Below are 15057 nucleotides of genomic sequence, written 5' to 3'. Positions count from 1 at the left end.
TATTTATTGTCTTACATTCTAAAGAGTAGGGTTTTAATTCTTTTTTAACTGCATACCTAACATGTATACAATAAAAATATCTGTATAATGGTGTTCCAATGACATTTATTTCAACAAATATTTTAAGAAAAGTAACCACAGTGAGTGAATTTGAACTTTGCCTTTGAAATTCATTGCAGTAAGATTTGACTTGAGGTTTTTGACACTCAAGTGTATTTTTAATGGTGTATTTCCTTTTCGAAAATGATCATCAATCAGGGCCAGCCCATGGCTCACTTGGGAGAGTGTGGTGCTGATAACACCAAGGCCACGGGTTCGGATCCCTGTATAGGGATGGCCAGTTAGCTCACTTGGGAGAGTGTGGTGCTGACAACACCAAGTCGAGGGTTATGATCCCCTTACTGGTCATCTTTTTAAATAAATAATTTTTTTAAAATGATCATCAATCTTCTTATCTAAAAATTTGCCTGATTTTTTTTTTTTTCACTTTAACAGAAACAATAACTATTTCTTTAGCTTGGTTTTTTTGCCATGCTTTGTATGAACAACCCCAAAGAAGCCATTTTGAAATAAAGTTCAAGCTGTCATATACTCGCCTTTTTTTATTTTTATGTTTTTGGGTTTTTGGCCACTGGCCGGTAAGGGGATCTGAATCCCTGACCTTGGTTATCAGCACCACACTCTAGCCAAGTGAGCTAACCAGTCAGCCCAACTCTTTGCTTTTTAAATACCCATATCACACGGTTCATTTGTTTATATAGCATAGCTTGAAATACCTCAATGAAAGAGAACTCAAGATAGAAACTTTTATGTTTGGACAAGTTTCTTAGAGTGTTTTTCCTCCTTCCCTTAACTGAGGGAAAATCTGTCTCTGAATGGTCCTGGTTCTAACATTTACAGTCAAAGGTCTAACTCCTTTTCTGATGCTTAAGAACAGCTATCAGGTTTGTTCCAGGCTGAATATACAGGGACATGAAACAGTGCAATAGTGTTCAACAGACCTGTGTTCTATAATCTCGAGCTCCTCCTTCCCTTTCCTTAAAAGTTGTGTGACCTTGGAGAAGTTACTTAAAAGAATCTTCTCTGAAAGGTAAAATGGAGATAATTCCCTCTAATTTTGTAACATGTTATCTGCTGCTCCCCTGCTTGATTTGCCAGGATCAGGCACCTGACTTAAGCTGGACATGCCACAGACCGTTCCATAGGAATCTGGAATCAGGACTTAGAGTCTTTTCTATGTAGTTATACCTATAGTATGTAAATAGGAGGCACTGGATGACCACCTATGAGGGTTGAGAAGCAAAGAATCAATGGAGAGAACAGTGAAGTAGAGCTACCCAGGAAAAAGCAGAGAGACTCCTACCTGGGTTTTCTACAGCCTATCAGTTGTATATCATCCAAATACATTCTTGTGGTTAAATCCAAATACAGATAAAGCTAAAGTTCTACTCTAACCATTACCTTCTTAGATGCAATATTAGTATGATAACCTTCCATTTTTTTCCTGTATATTGAACATACCATACATAAATGTGTGTGTGTATGTGTCAAGTTATTTTGTGGGATTTGCTTTGCTCTGTTAGATATAAATAGCACTTTACCTCATGTATGACTGCAACTTGAACTAAATCTTGGGGAACTTTTCATTGATATAGGTCAATATAATATTAATTATGACTGCATGGGAATTTAGTAAATAATAAATACTACATTTCAAAATAGGGAAAGAATGGCTATGAGTCATTTAGCTATACATTTTGGGAAAAAGAAATTTCAATCCTTGCTTCACACCAGTTGCAAAAATAAATTGCAAGTTAGGTAGGATAGTTAAATTTAAGTAAGTATGTTAAAGGAAATGTAAAATGTGTTTTTATCCTTAGGGAAAGCTTTCTTAAGCAAGACACATAAAGGAATGTTTAACATTGAAGGGTGTGGTAGAGCTCACAGACTTTAACAGCAGATAGTAGTAGCAGCTGGACTAGTCCCATCTCTGGGTACAAGTGCAAAACATCTGGGGGCCAGACCAGTTGTATGAAATGCTTCAAAATGTAAGAAAAGTGAATGGTGGGCCTAGAATTCTATGCCCAAGCTATCATTCAAGTTCAAGGGCAGAATAAAGACATTTTCAAATATGCAATGAAGGATTCAGTTTACCATTCATGAATTTATCTGAAAGTATTCCTAAAGGTTTTATCCCAGTGAAATAAAATCTAAGATTTTTTTTTTGTAAGTGTTGGCCACACCAAATCAAAATTAAAAAGCATGGGAAAGTCTACATAGTTAAGATTACAAAGCAGTTGTATGGAATGAAAACCCCCAGTGATCTCAGGAGAAGGTAGCAAGGGTAAAGGAAAGTAAGAATTAAAGCTAATTCTCTTTCTGATGATCTTGTCATATTCGGAAGCAGGATATAGAAATTCATGTTTCCTCTTATTGTCTGTCTATTAAGCACTGGAGGTTTAAATATTAAAAATATAAAATGTGAGGTCAAGACCCAGCAATTATATTAATCTATCTAGGAGAAATGAAAATATATCGCCACAAAGACTGTACTCAAATGTTTCATAGCAGCGTCATTCATATTCGGCCCAAACTGGAAACAACCCAGAAGTCTATCAGCTGGTGAATGAAAAAACATTGTGTGCTATATCCACACAACAGAAAGCAATAAAAAGGAGCAAACTACTGATAATATAGACGAATCTCAGAAACATGCTAAGTGAAAGAAGCCAAACAAAGATTTACATACCATATAATTCCAGTTGTATGAAATTCTAGAAAAGATAAAATTACATTGATAAGAAATGTTAGTGGTCATCTGGAGCCAGGGGTTGGGGGAAGGAATTGTCTGCAAAAGGATGTAAAGGAATTTTTTGGAGTAACAGAAATGCTCTGTATCTTGATGGTGGTTACACAGCTATTACATTTGTCAAAACTCATCAAAGTGTACTCTTAAAATGGGTGAATTTTATTACATGTAAATTATGCCTCAAAAAAGTATGCCCTTGCCTTTAAAAAGGTAAGGGTAAAACCACTAAGAGGATAAAAATAGAATATACAACTCCAACCACTGTGGGAAAGTAGGGGTGAGATGGGGTTTTCACCTCCAAGGAGTTAACCACAGAGAGAGACACATAAGGAGCCCCACCTGACCCAGCCCGAGGTGATGCTAAATAGAGCCAATCCTCAGATCTGACTTGTTCTCTTCCGTTTCGTCCGTGTGTCCGTGTTTCAGAAGCACAGCAGTTTCATGCCTGCTTGAAAACTGCCCCTATAGCATCTCTCATATTTATATATATATAGCTTCTAGTGAAACTTTATGTTAAGAACTAAAGCACTTGACACATAAGAGGGAGTTTTGGAAATTAAGACAATCTTGTTTATCAACAAGGTCTAGAATTTGAAACTGCTAATATTATTGCATTAGGAACTCAGGAAAATTAATTTTGAGATTCAAAGGTCATTGGGCATCATATCAGCTTAATATCTTGAATATATTTCTTGTATCTACATGTTATCTTACCGTGACAGAAACCTGGCTCTCTGATCCATTCCTGCCTACTCATTCTGCAGCACATACTGCAAAGCTAAGAGGTGATGTCTGCAATTGCCTACCATGTTAATATCACCTGAAGACCATTACTCTTCCACCCTCATCTTTTGAGGCTCAGAGCATCCAGCTAGATTGATCGTTCTCAGTCATGGTCAATTTTTCACCAGTATCACATCTCCCCACCCCCACCGCTGGCCCTGCACATTTCCAAAGTCTGTAGACATTTTTGGTTGACATGACTGGGGGCAGTGGGCACTGTTGGCATCTAGTGGGTAGAGGCCAGAGATACTGCTAAACATCCTGCAATGCACAGGACAATGACATACACACACACACCTGCCCCAATAGCAAAGAATTATCCAGGCCCAAATGTCAACAGTGAGAAGATTAAGAAACCCTGAACTAGATTACTGTCTTCTCTCTCCTTTGTAATGCTTCTCAGTCACTCCATCACTCTCAGTTCAATGTACTTTGTCTCCTACTTATGCTAAGGACTTCTCAGTCACTCCTTCACTCTTAGTCTAATGAACTTTGCCTCCTACTTCAGCAAGTGATTCCTAGGCCATAATACAGACTTAGACATTGCCAAGAACTGTCCACTTCGGAAATCTTAAGATGTTATGGTCTCAATCTCTTCACAACTACTCTCCCGCCAGCTTTCTTTCTCCCTTGCTCCATCTACGCTTGTTCTTTGACTTCATTGACTCCTCTAGATCCTCAAATGCTCCCTTTCCCCCAATGTGACTTTCCAGACCAGCACTAGAGATAGAAATATATTGCAAGCTACATATGTAATTTAAAATATTCTAGTAGCTATGGTTTGAAAAATAAAAGGAAACCAGTACAATATAATTTATCTAACCCAATATATCCAAAATATTTTAAAATGTAATCAGTTTTTAAAATTTAGATATTTTACATTTTTTTTTGTATGAAGTCTTTGAAATCCTGTGTCTTTTACACTTATAGCACATCTCTATTTGACCTAGCCACTTTTTAAGTGCTCAATAGCACACGTCAAGTGACTATGTGTTGGATGGTGCCAGTGTAGACTTCACTTCCTTCACAGGGATATTCAGCCTAGATACCAAGGGGCGTCACTTCAAGCATCCTTATATCAGCCCCCTTAACTCTCTCATAACATAATCTTAATGTTGGCCTTATCCAAACTTCTCACTCCTAGAGATGATGACACACTATACATTGGCATTACCTCTGAGTGGCTCAATAGACTTTGTCCATATGAGCTTCCTCTCATATTCTGACAACAATAATCAAAATGTCACTATTCAGAATTTGATTGTGTATAATCAACAAATATAAAAATTTGGTTAAAAAGTAAACTTTCCTCCTCAAGATTTCTGCCCCAACATCCTTACTTCCTATAGATGACTTAATTTTCTATTTTATACAACAAATTGAGGCTCTCAAAATTCCTTTTCCTTTTCTAGTAGTATCTTCATTTATACACACCCTTATCTCCTCTTCCTGTCTCAGAAGCAAATCTTCTGTTTCTCATCTAGTCCAGGGCCAATTGTCTCACTGGGCTCCAAAAGTCACCACTTCAGTCTCTCTTCGATCTTTCTTGTCCCCTCTGCCTCTAATATTTTCATCCTTTCTCTACTTCCATTTGTTTATTATCTCTCAACATAAAGAACTATACCTACCATTTCCCCATTAATAATACACTCTCATAATCTTTTGCCTCCCTCTACCCATAGTTATCACCCTCTCTCCTTCATTTCATGGCTAAGTTTCTTGAGAATATCCTACACTCCTTGCCTCTTCTGACCATTCCACCTCAACTACTTCAATCTGGTTTCTCCCCATCACATCACTACCTTCAAGATTACTCATGACCCTCCTGTTGCTAAATCCAGTGGATCCTCTTCAGATATTTTAACTGTTAGCTTTGGACACTGTTTCCCACTACAACATCTCTCTTTCTGACATTATGTCAGTGTAGCAGTTAAGAGCCAGACTCTGGAACCATACTGCTGGGTTCTAATCCTGGTTCTACGAACTGAGCTCTGTGCTTCAGAGGTAATAACTGTATCTACCTTTAGGGTTTTTTTGAGGCTTAAATGAGCTAATAGCTAACACTTATCTAGTCCTACTCTAAGCACTTTACCTGTATTAAGTCACTTAAAACAGTACCCAGCCCTTAGCAGCTTGTACATGTTGTCTATAATAACAGCATTTTATTATTTCCAGTCATTACCCAGTTCAGATGCTCCCCGCACTGGGTAGGCCACAACTAGGCAACACAGCTGTATGGAAAAGGGGCCAGTCCTGCTCTTAGTATCCCCTCTCCCCCACCCTCATTGGTCTATGCTTTCTGAATGATGGGTTGGATTGTGACCTCCCTTCCAAAAGATACATGGGAGTCCTAACTTGCGGTGACCTTATTTGGAGAAATGGTAGTTACAGATGTAAATAGTTAAAATGAGGTCATGATGGATTATAGTGAACCCCTAATCCAATATGACTGATGTCCTTTTTATAAAAAGGGAAAACTTAGATACAGTGACAGCACACATAAAGGGAAGACAATGAGCAGAGACATAGGGAGAAGACAGCCAACTACTTGTCAAGGAGAGAGGTCTGGAACAGATCTTTCCCTCCCAGATCTCAGAAGGAACCAACTCTGTCAATACCTTTATTTTGTACTTATAGCCTCCAGAACTGTGCGACAATAAATTTCCGTTGTTAAGCCACCCGGTTTGTGGTACCTTGTTACAGCAGCCCTAGCAAACTAACATATTGAGGGAACAAGGAAAGAAGTCCCTTTCATGACTGTCAACATTTGGTGGGAAAGAAGAGAGTTGGGCACCTTTATCACCTTCTACCTTGACGCTGTCACTGAATGACGTGGTTGAAGCCTGTGCCCACTGCTGAATCCTCAGGAGCAGTAGTCCACAGAAATATAAGCCATAGCAGCATTCTGGGCACAGGCACATGTAATAGTTTTTGTTGTTTGTTTTTAATTGAAACCCATTCTTTTCTATTGAGTACAAAGAATGCAGTGCAGAAGTTCCAAATGTTGACCATTTGTAACATTATATTTCAGAGTCCCTACTCTTATCACTACACTACCGAATAATTCTATATTAACTCTGACATGGTATATAGGCCCCTCCTCTGGGACTTGAGCTACTTTTGCTTGTTGCACCTATTTTCGGCACCAATAGGTGGAGACTGAGACCACAGAAGGCAGAATTATGTAATTCCAGTGGCTGAGCATGCTTGGTAGAAAGGAGTTTATCCTATGAATGACCTTCCACTGAAGGTGCTAGAGAGCACCAAGCATATCTGAAGTGTATTCAGTAGAATCTGACCAATAAGTATGTTCTAAAGAGAACAACTGAGCACATTAAAAGGGTATGTTACATAACCTGTTACATAACTGGGGACCATGCTGTTAGTTGAATATTCATTAGATAGCATGAATACATATAGATAACCAAACGATAAAAGTAGAATCTAGGAAGAGGGCGGGGGTGCTGCTCACCTTCTCTGGAGCCAGCCCACACTTCGCCTGTGACATGTGCAGACCACACCATTTTGTGTTAAACCTGCCTTTAGCGGGCTGCTGCTGCTGCTGCTTACTCTGTCCAGGCAGCCCTCACTTTGTCTGTGAAGCGTGTATTTCTTACTTTTGTATTAAACTCCCTGCCCCTGACGCTACTCTCTGAAGCCAGCCCGCACTTTCCCTGTGAAGTATTTCTTTACCTTAAGCCTGTTCTCACGTTCTACTTTGACTCTCTTGAATTCTTTCATGCGGCATAGTCAAGATTCAGGTAGAGGATGGGGTGGGTTGAGGTCAGCCATCCCACCTCCCCAGACCCTCTCCTCCACTAACACAAGTAAAGTATAACTAGACATTGCTCACATTAATCCTATGAGGTAGGATTATATTTTTATACAGAGAAGTTTAGTTATTTGCTGTATTGGTTTCCTATTGATGCCGTAACAAACTATCTCAAACTTAGTGGCTTAAGACAACACATTTATTATCTTACAATTTGGGAGGTCAGAAATCCATGATAGATCTCACTGGGTTAAAATCAAGGTATCAGCAGGACTGCTTCTTCTGGAAAGTCTAGAGGGCAATTTGTTTCCTTGCCTTTTTCAGTTTCTTGAGGCCGCCTGCAGTCCTGCTCTATCTTCAAATCTGTCACTGACTCTGACCTCCTCTTCTGCCCCACTTTCCCACTTTAAAGGACCCTTGTGATTACACTGGGCCCACACGCATAATCCAAGATCATCTCCCTATTATAACGTCAGCTGATGAGCAACCTCAATTGCATCTGCAATCTTAATTCCACCTAAGGGAACAAATGCACAGGTTCCAGGGAGTAGGATGGGGACATCTTGGGAAGGTGGAGCTGGGAGAGGACATCATTCTGCCTTCCTTACACAGTTTCCCCAGATCACGCAGCTAGAAAGCACTACCACTGAGTGCTGTGCCCATGAAACTTATCTATATGGGCTTTTCGCTTAAACTGGAGACGGAACTCATGTTACTGGGCGACACTTTCCCTCAATATTACTGTTCTAGGGCAGCTGAACAACAGCTTTAAAATGTGCTCTTCGTAGGCCCGGCTACTCCGAGAACAGTGCCTCCCGCCAGACCCAGGCAGCTTCCATCGCCAGCAACCCTAGAGACGACTCGCCGGCCCGCCCGGCGGAAGCGCACTCGTTTCCGGAGTGAGGCGCCGACGCGGGTCGCCAAGGCAGCGGGTGAGCGGTCTCCGCCCGGGCGGGCCACCTCTGGAGGAAGGAGCGCGGCGGTGGTCGCGGCGTGGGGGGCTGGGGAGCGGGGCGGCGCCGATGCGGAGCGGAAGCGAGCGGGAGACGCGCCCCGGACGCTCGGCCCCCGCGCCCCGGCTCCGCCTGGCCGTCCGGGCCGCTGCCCGCCGGCCTCCCGGCGCCGTCCAGGGGTGGCCGGATGCCTGGGCGAGTGGCGGGCGGCCGGCGGCAGGGCGGAGCGCGCTTTCCAGGAGGAGGGACTTGGTCTCGGGTGAACCGGGTGACTGGTCTCCCGCATGGGGCCGTTACCGCGCGGGCACCTGCTCGACTTAGCCCGTGTCTCACCGGTAATCCCACTTCTGGGCATTGGAAATCACTTTATTATTATTATTATTATATTTGGGACCGAAATACTTTTGCCACATTCAGACTGTATTCAGGTCTTGTTAATGATCTTATGCGTGTGATAATGAATAACAGGGACAGATGTGAGCTGAAAGAATCAAATGTGTTTTCATCTAAGAAAAGCCTGGTTGCTCTTGCTTATCCATTGTGTTTAGTAGACGCCGCGAAGTAACAGAATAGAAACTTGGGAAAACTTGGCTTCCTTGTTAGATCGTGTAATGTGAGGGGCTGTTTAGAATAGTGGTAAAGGACGTGTTTCTTTCACATGGCCAATCAAATACATTGAAAGACCTAACTATTCTTGGAAAGAGTTGTTTTTGAAGACAGTGCATCTGATTTGGTGATATGGAGAAGTTATTCCCAGATTTTCCTGGTAATTCTGTGATAAACAGGAACACAAATTGGAAGTTTTACAGGTCAATATATTATAGGTTTTGGGTTGTGATTCTTGCTTTACCCATCATGCTGTCTGTGCCTTATAATTCTTTGTGGTGTGATATCTTTTTTAAAAAGTAAAATAAAACACTATTAGTAAGCTATCTGAAAAATCAACTAAATTCATTCCAATGTTTGTTTGTTTGTTTCCTGAAATGAAAAACAAACAAAAAATGCATCTCCTTTCAAAGGTTTAATAATAGGTGCCATTTATTCAGGACCTCCTATGTGCCGAGCAACGGTGTTAGGAACTTTATATTCATCTTCTCTTATTAAGCAGTCCTACTAGCTGCTTCATCCTGGAAATAGAGATGGGGAGACTGAAGTCAAAGACTCTGTGTTTAACATCTCTTTTGAGTGCCAGGCACCTCCATCTCAACATGTCCAAAATACAACACGTCTCCCTTCTCCCCCATGTCTTGCCCCACCCCTGCCACACTCCCACTGCCAGAAAGTTCAAGTGTAAAACCTCAAGCACAACCATTGTTACTGTCCTCTCTCAGGGAATGGTATCACCATTCATCCAGTTTTCGGCAGAAACCTGGGAGTCAACCTGCCTCCTCCCTACTTGTCCCCTATAAATCTGTCACCAAATATCTTATCCTACATATTTCCTTCCCATTTTCTTCATCCCCATCGCTACCACCCATCCATTTTATCATTTTCCTGCCGGTTCTGTTGTCGGAGCCTCCTAACTGGCCTGTGTCTCTGGTCTGGCCCTTCTGCCCACCCACCATCTGTTTCGTTCACATTGCAGCCTGAGTGAGTGATTTTTTTTCTAATATGCAAATATGATTATTATATTGCTCTCTTGGTTAAAATTCTTCAGAGACAGCCCGTTAATTACCCTGAGGATAAAATCTAGCAACCTGAATTTGGCTTACAATGGCTTCACATAAGGCCTTGTCTACCTTACTAGTCTTTCAGTTCCTTGAATTGAACACAATCTCTTTTGCTCTTAAATGGGTGATTCTCTCTGCCTTGATCATTCTTTTCCTCCTCTTTGCCTAGCCAACTTCCATTCATCCTTCAGGCTTCATCATTTTCCTAAATCTCCTGGATATTTCTGCTGCAGGTCAACATAGCTATTTTTGTAAGACTCACTACCCTTCATTTGTTGAGGTTTATGGTTGCCTCTGCATAGAGCATTCATAATGGCAGGGACCTTGAGAGATTTGTTCGGGATTATAACATCTGACTCAGAGTTGGTGCTCAGTGTCTACCTGTTGGATAGTATAGGGGAGGAGAAACTTTTTTTCTCTACCCACTTAGGTTCAGTGCCTGGGGCCCTGCAAATTAAACTGACAAAAGACAGGTGTGCAGTAGAAAAAGTTTGTTACAGATACATAAATGTAGAGAAGGGGGTTATATACCATTTTAACAAAGAGCAATAAATTAAGGAGAAGCAACTAGACAAAGGAAAGGGGGAGGAGATTCTAGGGTAAATTGTAGGAAGATAAATATATGGGAGAAATTAACAGAAGAAAGAGGTTATTTAGTAAGGTTTGTTATGCAGACTCAAGTTGTTCCCTTCCCCATTAATGAGTTGTCCTCTTACTGGTACTGCAGAGGAAGACAACATTTAAAAATGGAAATTTGTACCTTTACATAGGGAAATTTATGCCTCACATTTATACAAAAAGGGGAGGGCAAAGAGCAAATGGCTTTCAGTCAAAACAGTCCTTGAGCCAAAGTGGCATATTTTGGGGTGGCATACTCTGATCTCCTTCAGAAGGAATAAATTGCTTTTGTCCTTTTGTTACTGGACCAGGTTCTTTGACTCCAAGTGTAATAGAAATTAACACAGGGCCCAAGCACAAGGGAGACAGTGTGGAAGGAAGAGTCCTTTGGCTGGCTCCCTATGGGGGAGGTCAGGGAGAATCTTAAAGGGTATTAGGTAGGAAAGGGGTGACCTCTGAGCATGTAGAGGTGGGGATTTCTTGCACACTTAGAGGTCATGCTTTTTCAGGAATTCATGTCTCATTAGTATGTTAAATCTCTACCCTGGGCATGATTTTTAGTATTATAATGAAGGAAAAAGTCGGTGAAAGGTCAGCACCAGAGTCCATCTTGGCACAGGCCTGTTTGGTCTGGTTCTTGTAGCTGGGTCTTCTCCTTTGGGTAAACGTCTTGCTCCCTCATTACTGCAAGATACTGCTTAGAAGGTACATGACGTAGCCCTTCCCTTGTCTGGGTGTGGGTTGGATTCCTGTGGTTGGGAAACTATTTGTCTCAGCCCTTTGCAGTCAGGGGTGAGGCCCCCCCAGTCCAGTCCCTATTCTGTCTCAGTATCATGGTGACTAGAGCTGCTTTGAATGAATGCTTTCTTTCGAAAGTAATTTTAATTCTCAGGTGTTTCTGTTTTTGATTGTAGTTTGGGAGAGCCCATGGTGACTGCATGAGTGGAGACCAGCTGTGTGGGTGCCCGAGCATGGATGACTACATAGTCCTGAGAGTGATTGGGGAGGGCTCCTTCGGCAGAGCCCTTTTGGTTCAGCAGGAAAGCAGTAATCGGATGTTTGCCATGAAAGAAATAAGGCTTCCCAAGGTCACTGCTAAAGAAATGAACTCATGTTGAACAAAGTGTACATGCAATACGTATAAGAGAATAAGTTCTTGAGGTTTAACATGGAATTTCTTATTCATGCAAAAGGTGTAATTGGTTTATTCATTAGCTTTACAAGGCCTTGATATATTTTATGTGGTTCTTAAGATATTGTAATTAATAAAGGGAGATATATAGCCAAGTTTATGTGGTGATTCCTGTTTATTTTGTCTCAATGAGGAATTGGTAACAATTTCCAATTTTGTATACCTAATGGTGAGGGAAATCTTTGCCAAAAGCAACTCAAGTGCAATATTAGTGAAAAAGGAACATAAAAATACAATGAACAACAAAGACCTAAAATGTTAACCTTTGGAATCAGGGAACCTACACTGTGGATCAGTTTATAGGTTTTATTTCCCTGTAGACTATTTGTTACTATTTATCATATTTGTCCTATGAAAGAATCCATGCCATAGAGACTGCTTAAAAATATTTTGATCAATTTAATAAAGTTCTCAGAATGCTAGTTATTTTTTTCCCACTGAATCCTTGACCTCAGTCAGTGTTTCTTAAACTTGAGGGGGCATCATAATCATCTGGAGGGCTTGTTAAAACACAGATTGCTGTGCCTGATCCCTAAGTTTCTGATGGAGTAGGTCTAGGTGCTGTGAATTGCATGTTTTAAGTTCCCAATTGGTGCTGATGCTGCTGGTCTGAGAACCTTTGTGCCAGTACATAATCAGTGGTAGTTTCTTAATTGTAAGGTAAGATTTCATCCTTATAGACTAAGTTAGGGATAAACAGTTTGGGAAACTTACTTTACATATCATCTTTGTCCATGCTCGATTTAGTAATACACTAGCATGTTTTTTTTTTATTTGGGCCAGTGGATTGATAAAGTGATGTAGACAGTCAAAATATAGTGACATACTGGCTCTCTAAGTCAGGTGATGCTTAGACTGATACTAAACTCTTTATATTCTATACGTGTAAGGAATGAAAAAAGAACATAAAAGTACAAGGGAGGGGTTGGCTAAAGCATGCAAAATACTGCCATAGTTGAAAAATCACCACATATTTTCTCTTGGAGTTTGATAAACTTAAGCTGGATCAAAGTGCAGAGCTATAAAATTTCATCCAGCATTGAAGTATCATACAAGTTATGCTATATTGTAAAGCTCTTTATTTTAATATGCAGTATTAAATTTACTCTTATTTAACATTTTTTTCTAGTCTTTCTCTGCTACACAGAATTCTAGGAAAGAGGCTATTCTGTTAGCCAAAATGAAACACCCCAATATTGTTGCCTTTAAAGAATCATTTGAAGGTAAATATTCATTCTCCCAAATATGTGCATTTCTGAATTGATTTATAGCCACTATGGCTTTCCTAAAGGTTCTTATATTTGTTTTAGCTGACGGACATCTATATATTGTGATGGAATACTGTGATGAAGGGGATCTAATGCAAAAGATTAAACAGCAAAAAGGAAAGTTGTTTCCTGAGGATATGGTAAGAGATTGACTTACATAGTTTCCCTCAAAGTTAGAAGCAACTTGTCTCATCAACTTTGTGTGTGTTAAAATAAAAGCATTGGTATCTGTGATTACCTGATACACTAGTTAGAAATGACTGATTTCTGTATTAGTGTTATTGTTTAGTGTCCTTAGGATATGGCTGCCTGAAATGTTTTTAGGAAGTAAAATTGATATAGGTTATAAAATATTCAGGAATAAATCTTCCATGTTTAGAAGAATTTCAAAATTGTATTACTCATCATATTTTTTGTACAACATATTTAAAATCTTGATTTTATTGTACTAAAAGTTTAGAAGGCATATAGATTTTATTTGGTGTTGCTAGATCATCATAAGAATGAAGTCTGCCATTTCTGTTTCTTGGGGGTACTTATTCTCAGTCTTTTCCCTTCTAAAGTTTGGCATATTCCCTTAAGCTAGGACTTGCTGCCTTTTTAGTGAAAATTGCATACTAAATATTTTTTGGGATGAATTGGCTAGGGAAAATATTTAAACTGCTTCAATGAATATATTGAAAATATTTTAACTGCTTTAGTTGATTTAGGTTATAGTGTGTAACAGAAGTGTATAAATAGATATAAATAAGTATTCTTCACTTAGAAGTTATGTTATTAAAAATATGGATTCCATTAGAGGAGGTCAAATTTGGCTTCAAGCGGATAAATAACCATAGCAAAAATGCAAAAGAATCAATCTGACCTTTAATTATAGGTCCCCAAGCCCCCTGGAAATTCTGGCTATTATTGACTGGGGATTTATAAGTGGGAAATGCTGACTACAAAGAATTGTTTTCAGTATAATGAAATCCTTTAATGTTACTGTATGCATGTTCTGAAAAAGTAAACATACATTTAACATAATGATTACACTAGAAAAGCTGTAGCATAGTCATTGCTTAGTGGTGAACTACCTTTGAAATATGTATTTAAGAAATACTTTTATTTGGTTGAATACAAGGAAAATATAGTGGAAGTTTTGTTAAATTGCTATTTGGATCATACATAAGATAATGGAACACAGGAATCACAGCTTTTCTGAATTTCTCCAGGTAACACAGAATTTTAGTTGAACTAGGTAATTTTCAGTTCTGTGCTCACATTATGTAAAACCCTGGTCAACTAAGGCCTAGAGATCTTTCTTTGGAATGTTCGGTTAACATGAACCAGTTATTGCATTCTTGCAGATTTTGCATACATTTTTTCTTACAGATACTTACTTGGTTTACACAAATGTGCCTTGGAGTTAATCACATTCACAAGAAACGTGTGCTACACAGAGATATCAAGTCAAAGGTGTGTGGAATACATTTTGGGGCCTTAAAAAAAAACCCAAAACTATCTCATTCAGTCTTTTTTTCTGTTATTCTATTTCACTTTGGGACATTTTTATTTAGTTTAGAAATATTTGTCAGACTAATGTTTATTTATTTATTCATTCATTCATTTATTCAATTTAAAAAATTTAAAAAAATTTTCTCCCAGCTTTATTAAGGTATAATTGACAAATAAAAATTGTATGTATCTATAGTTTACATGATGTTTTGATATACTCTTAGGTATACATTGTGAAATGATTAAATCAAGCTAATTAGCATACTCATCACTTCATGTACTTATTTTTTTTGCGGTGAGAACATTTAAGATCTACTCAAATGTTTTAAGATTTAAAACATTTAGCCTGCCCGGCTTCCGCCTTCCCCACTGGGCTACTCACTGGTCCCGGGGCGGCCTCCATTTTCTCAGGTGGTGGCGGCTCTGGCCCGGCTCGGCCAGGCCTGTCCTCCTCGCCTGGCTCGGCTCCTCACTGAGCCTTCCCACTTGCTCGCC

The 15057-nt window shown here is 39.7% G+C and overlaps 1 protein-coding gene across 1 annotated transcript in view; it reads left to right on the top strand.

The window, feature by feature from the left end:
* Positions 1-8565: 8565 nt before the first annotated feature.
* NEK3 (NIMA related kinase 3) overlaps positions 8566-15057 on the top strand; it is a 29996-nt gene continuing 23504 nt past the window's right edge. Inside the window, exons 1-5 of the mRNA XM_063102833.1 lie at positions 8566-8652; positions 11520-11693; positions 12927-13020; positions 13108-13205; positions 14440-14523. Of these exons, the coding sequence (XP_062958903.1) occupies positions 8602-8652; positions 11520-11693; positions 12927-13020; positions 13108-13205; positions 14440-14523 (501 nt within the window). The 5' untranslated portion in view covers positions 8566-8601. The remainder of the gene's footprint in view (positions 8653-11519; positions 11694-12926; positions 13021-13107; positions 13206-14439; positions 14524-15057) is intronic.

Source organism: Cynocephalus volans, chromosome 7, assembly GCF_027409185.1.
Source record: "Cynocephalus volans isolate mCynVol1 chromosome 7, mCynVol1.pri, whole genome shotgun sequence".
In the NCBI taxonomy this organism is placed as follows: Eukaryota; Metazoa; Chordata; class Mammalia; order Dermoptera; family Cynocephalidae; genus Cynocephalus; species Cynocephalus volans.
Note: the sequence above shows the minus strand (reverse complement) of the source record. Positions and strands in the feature narration are given on the sequence as shown.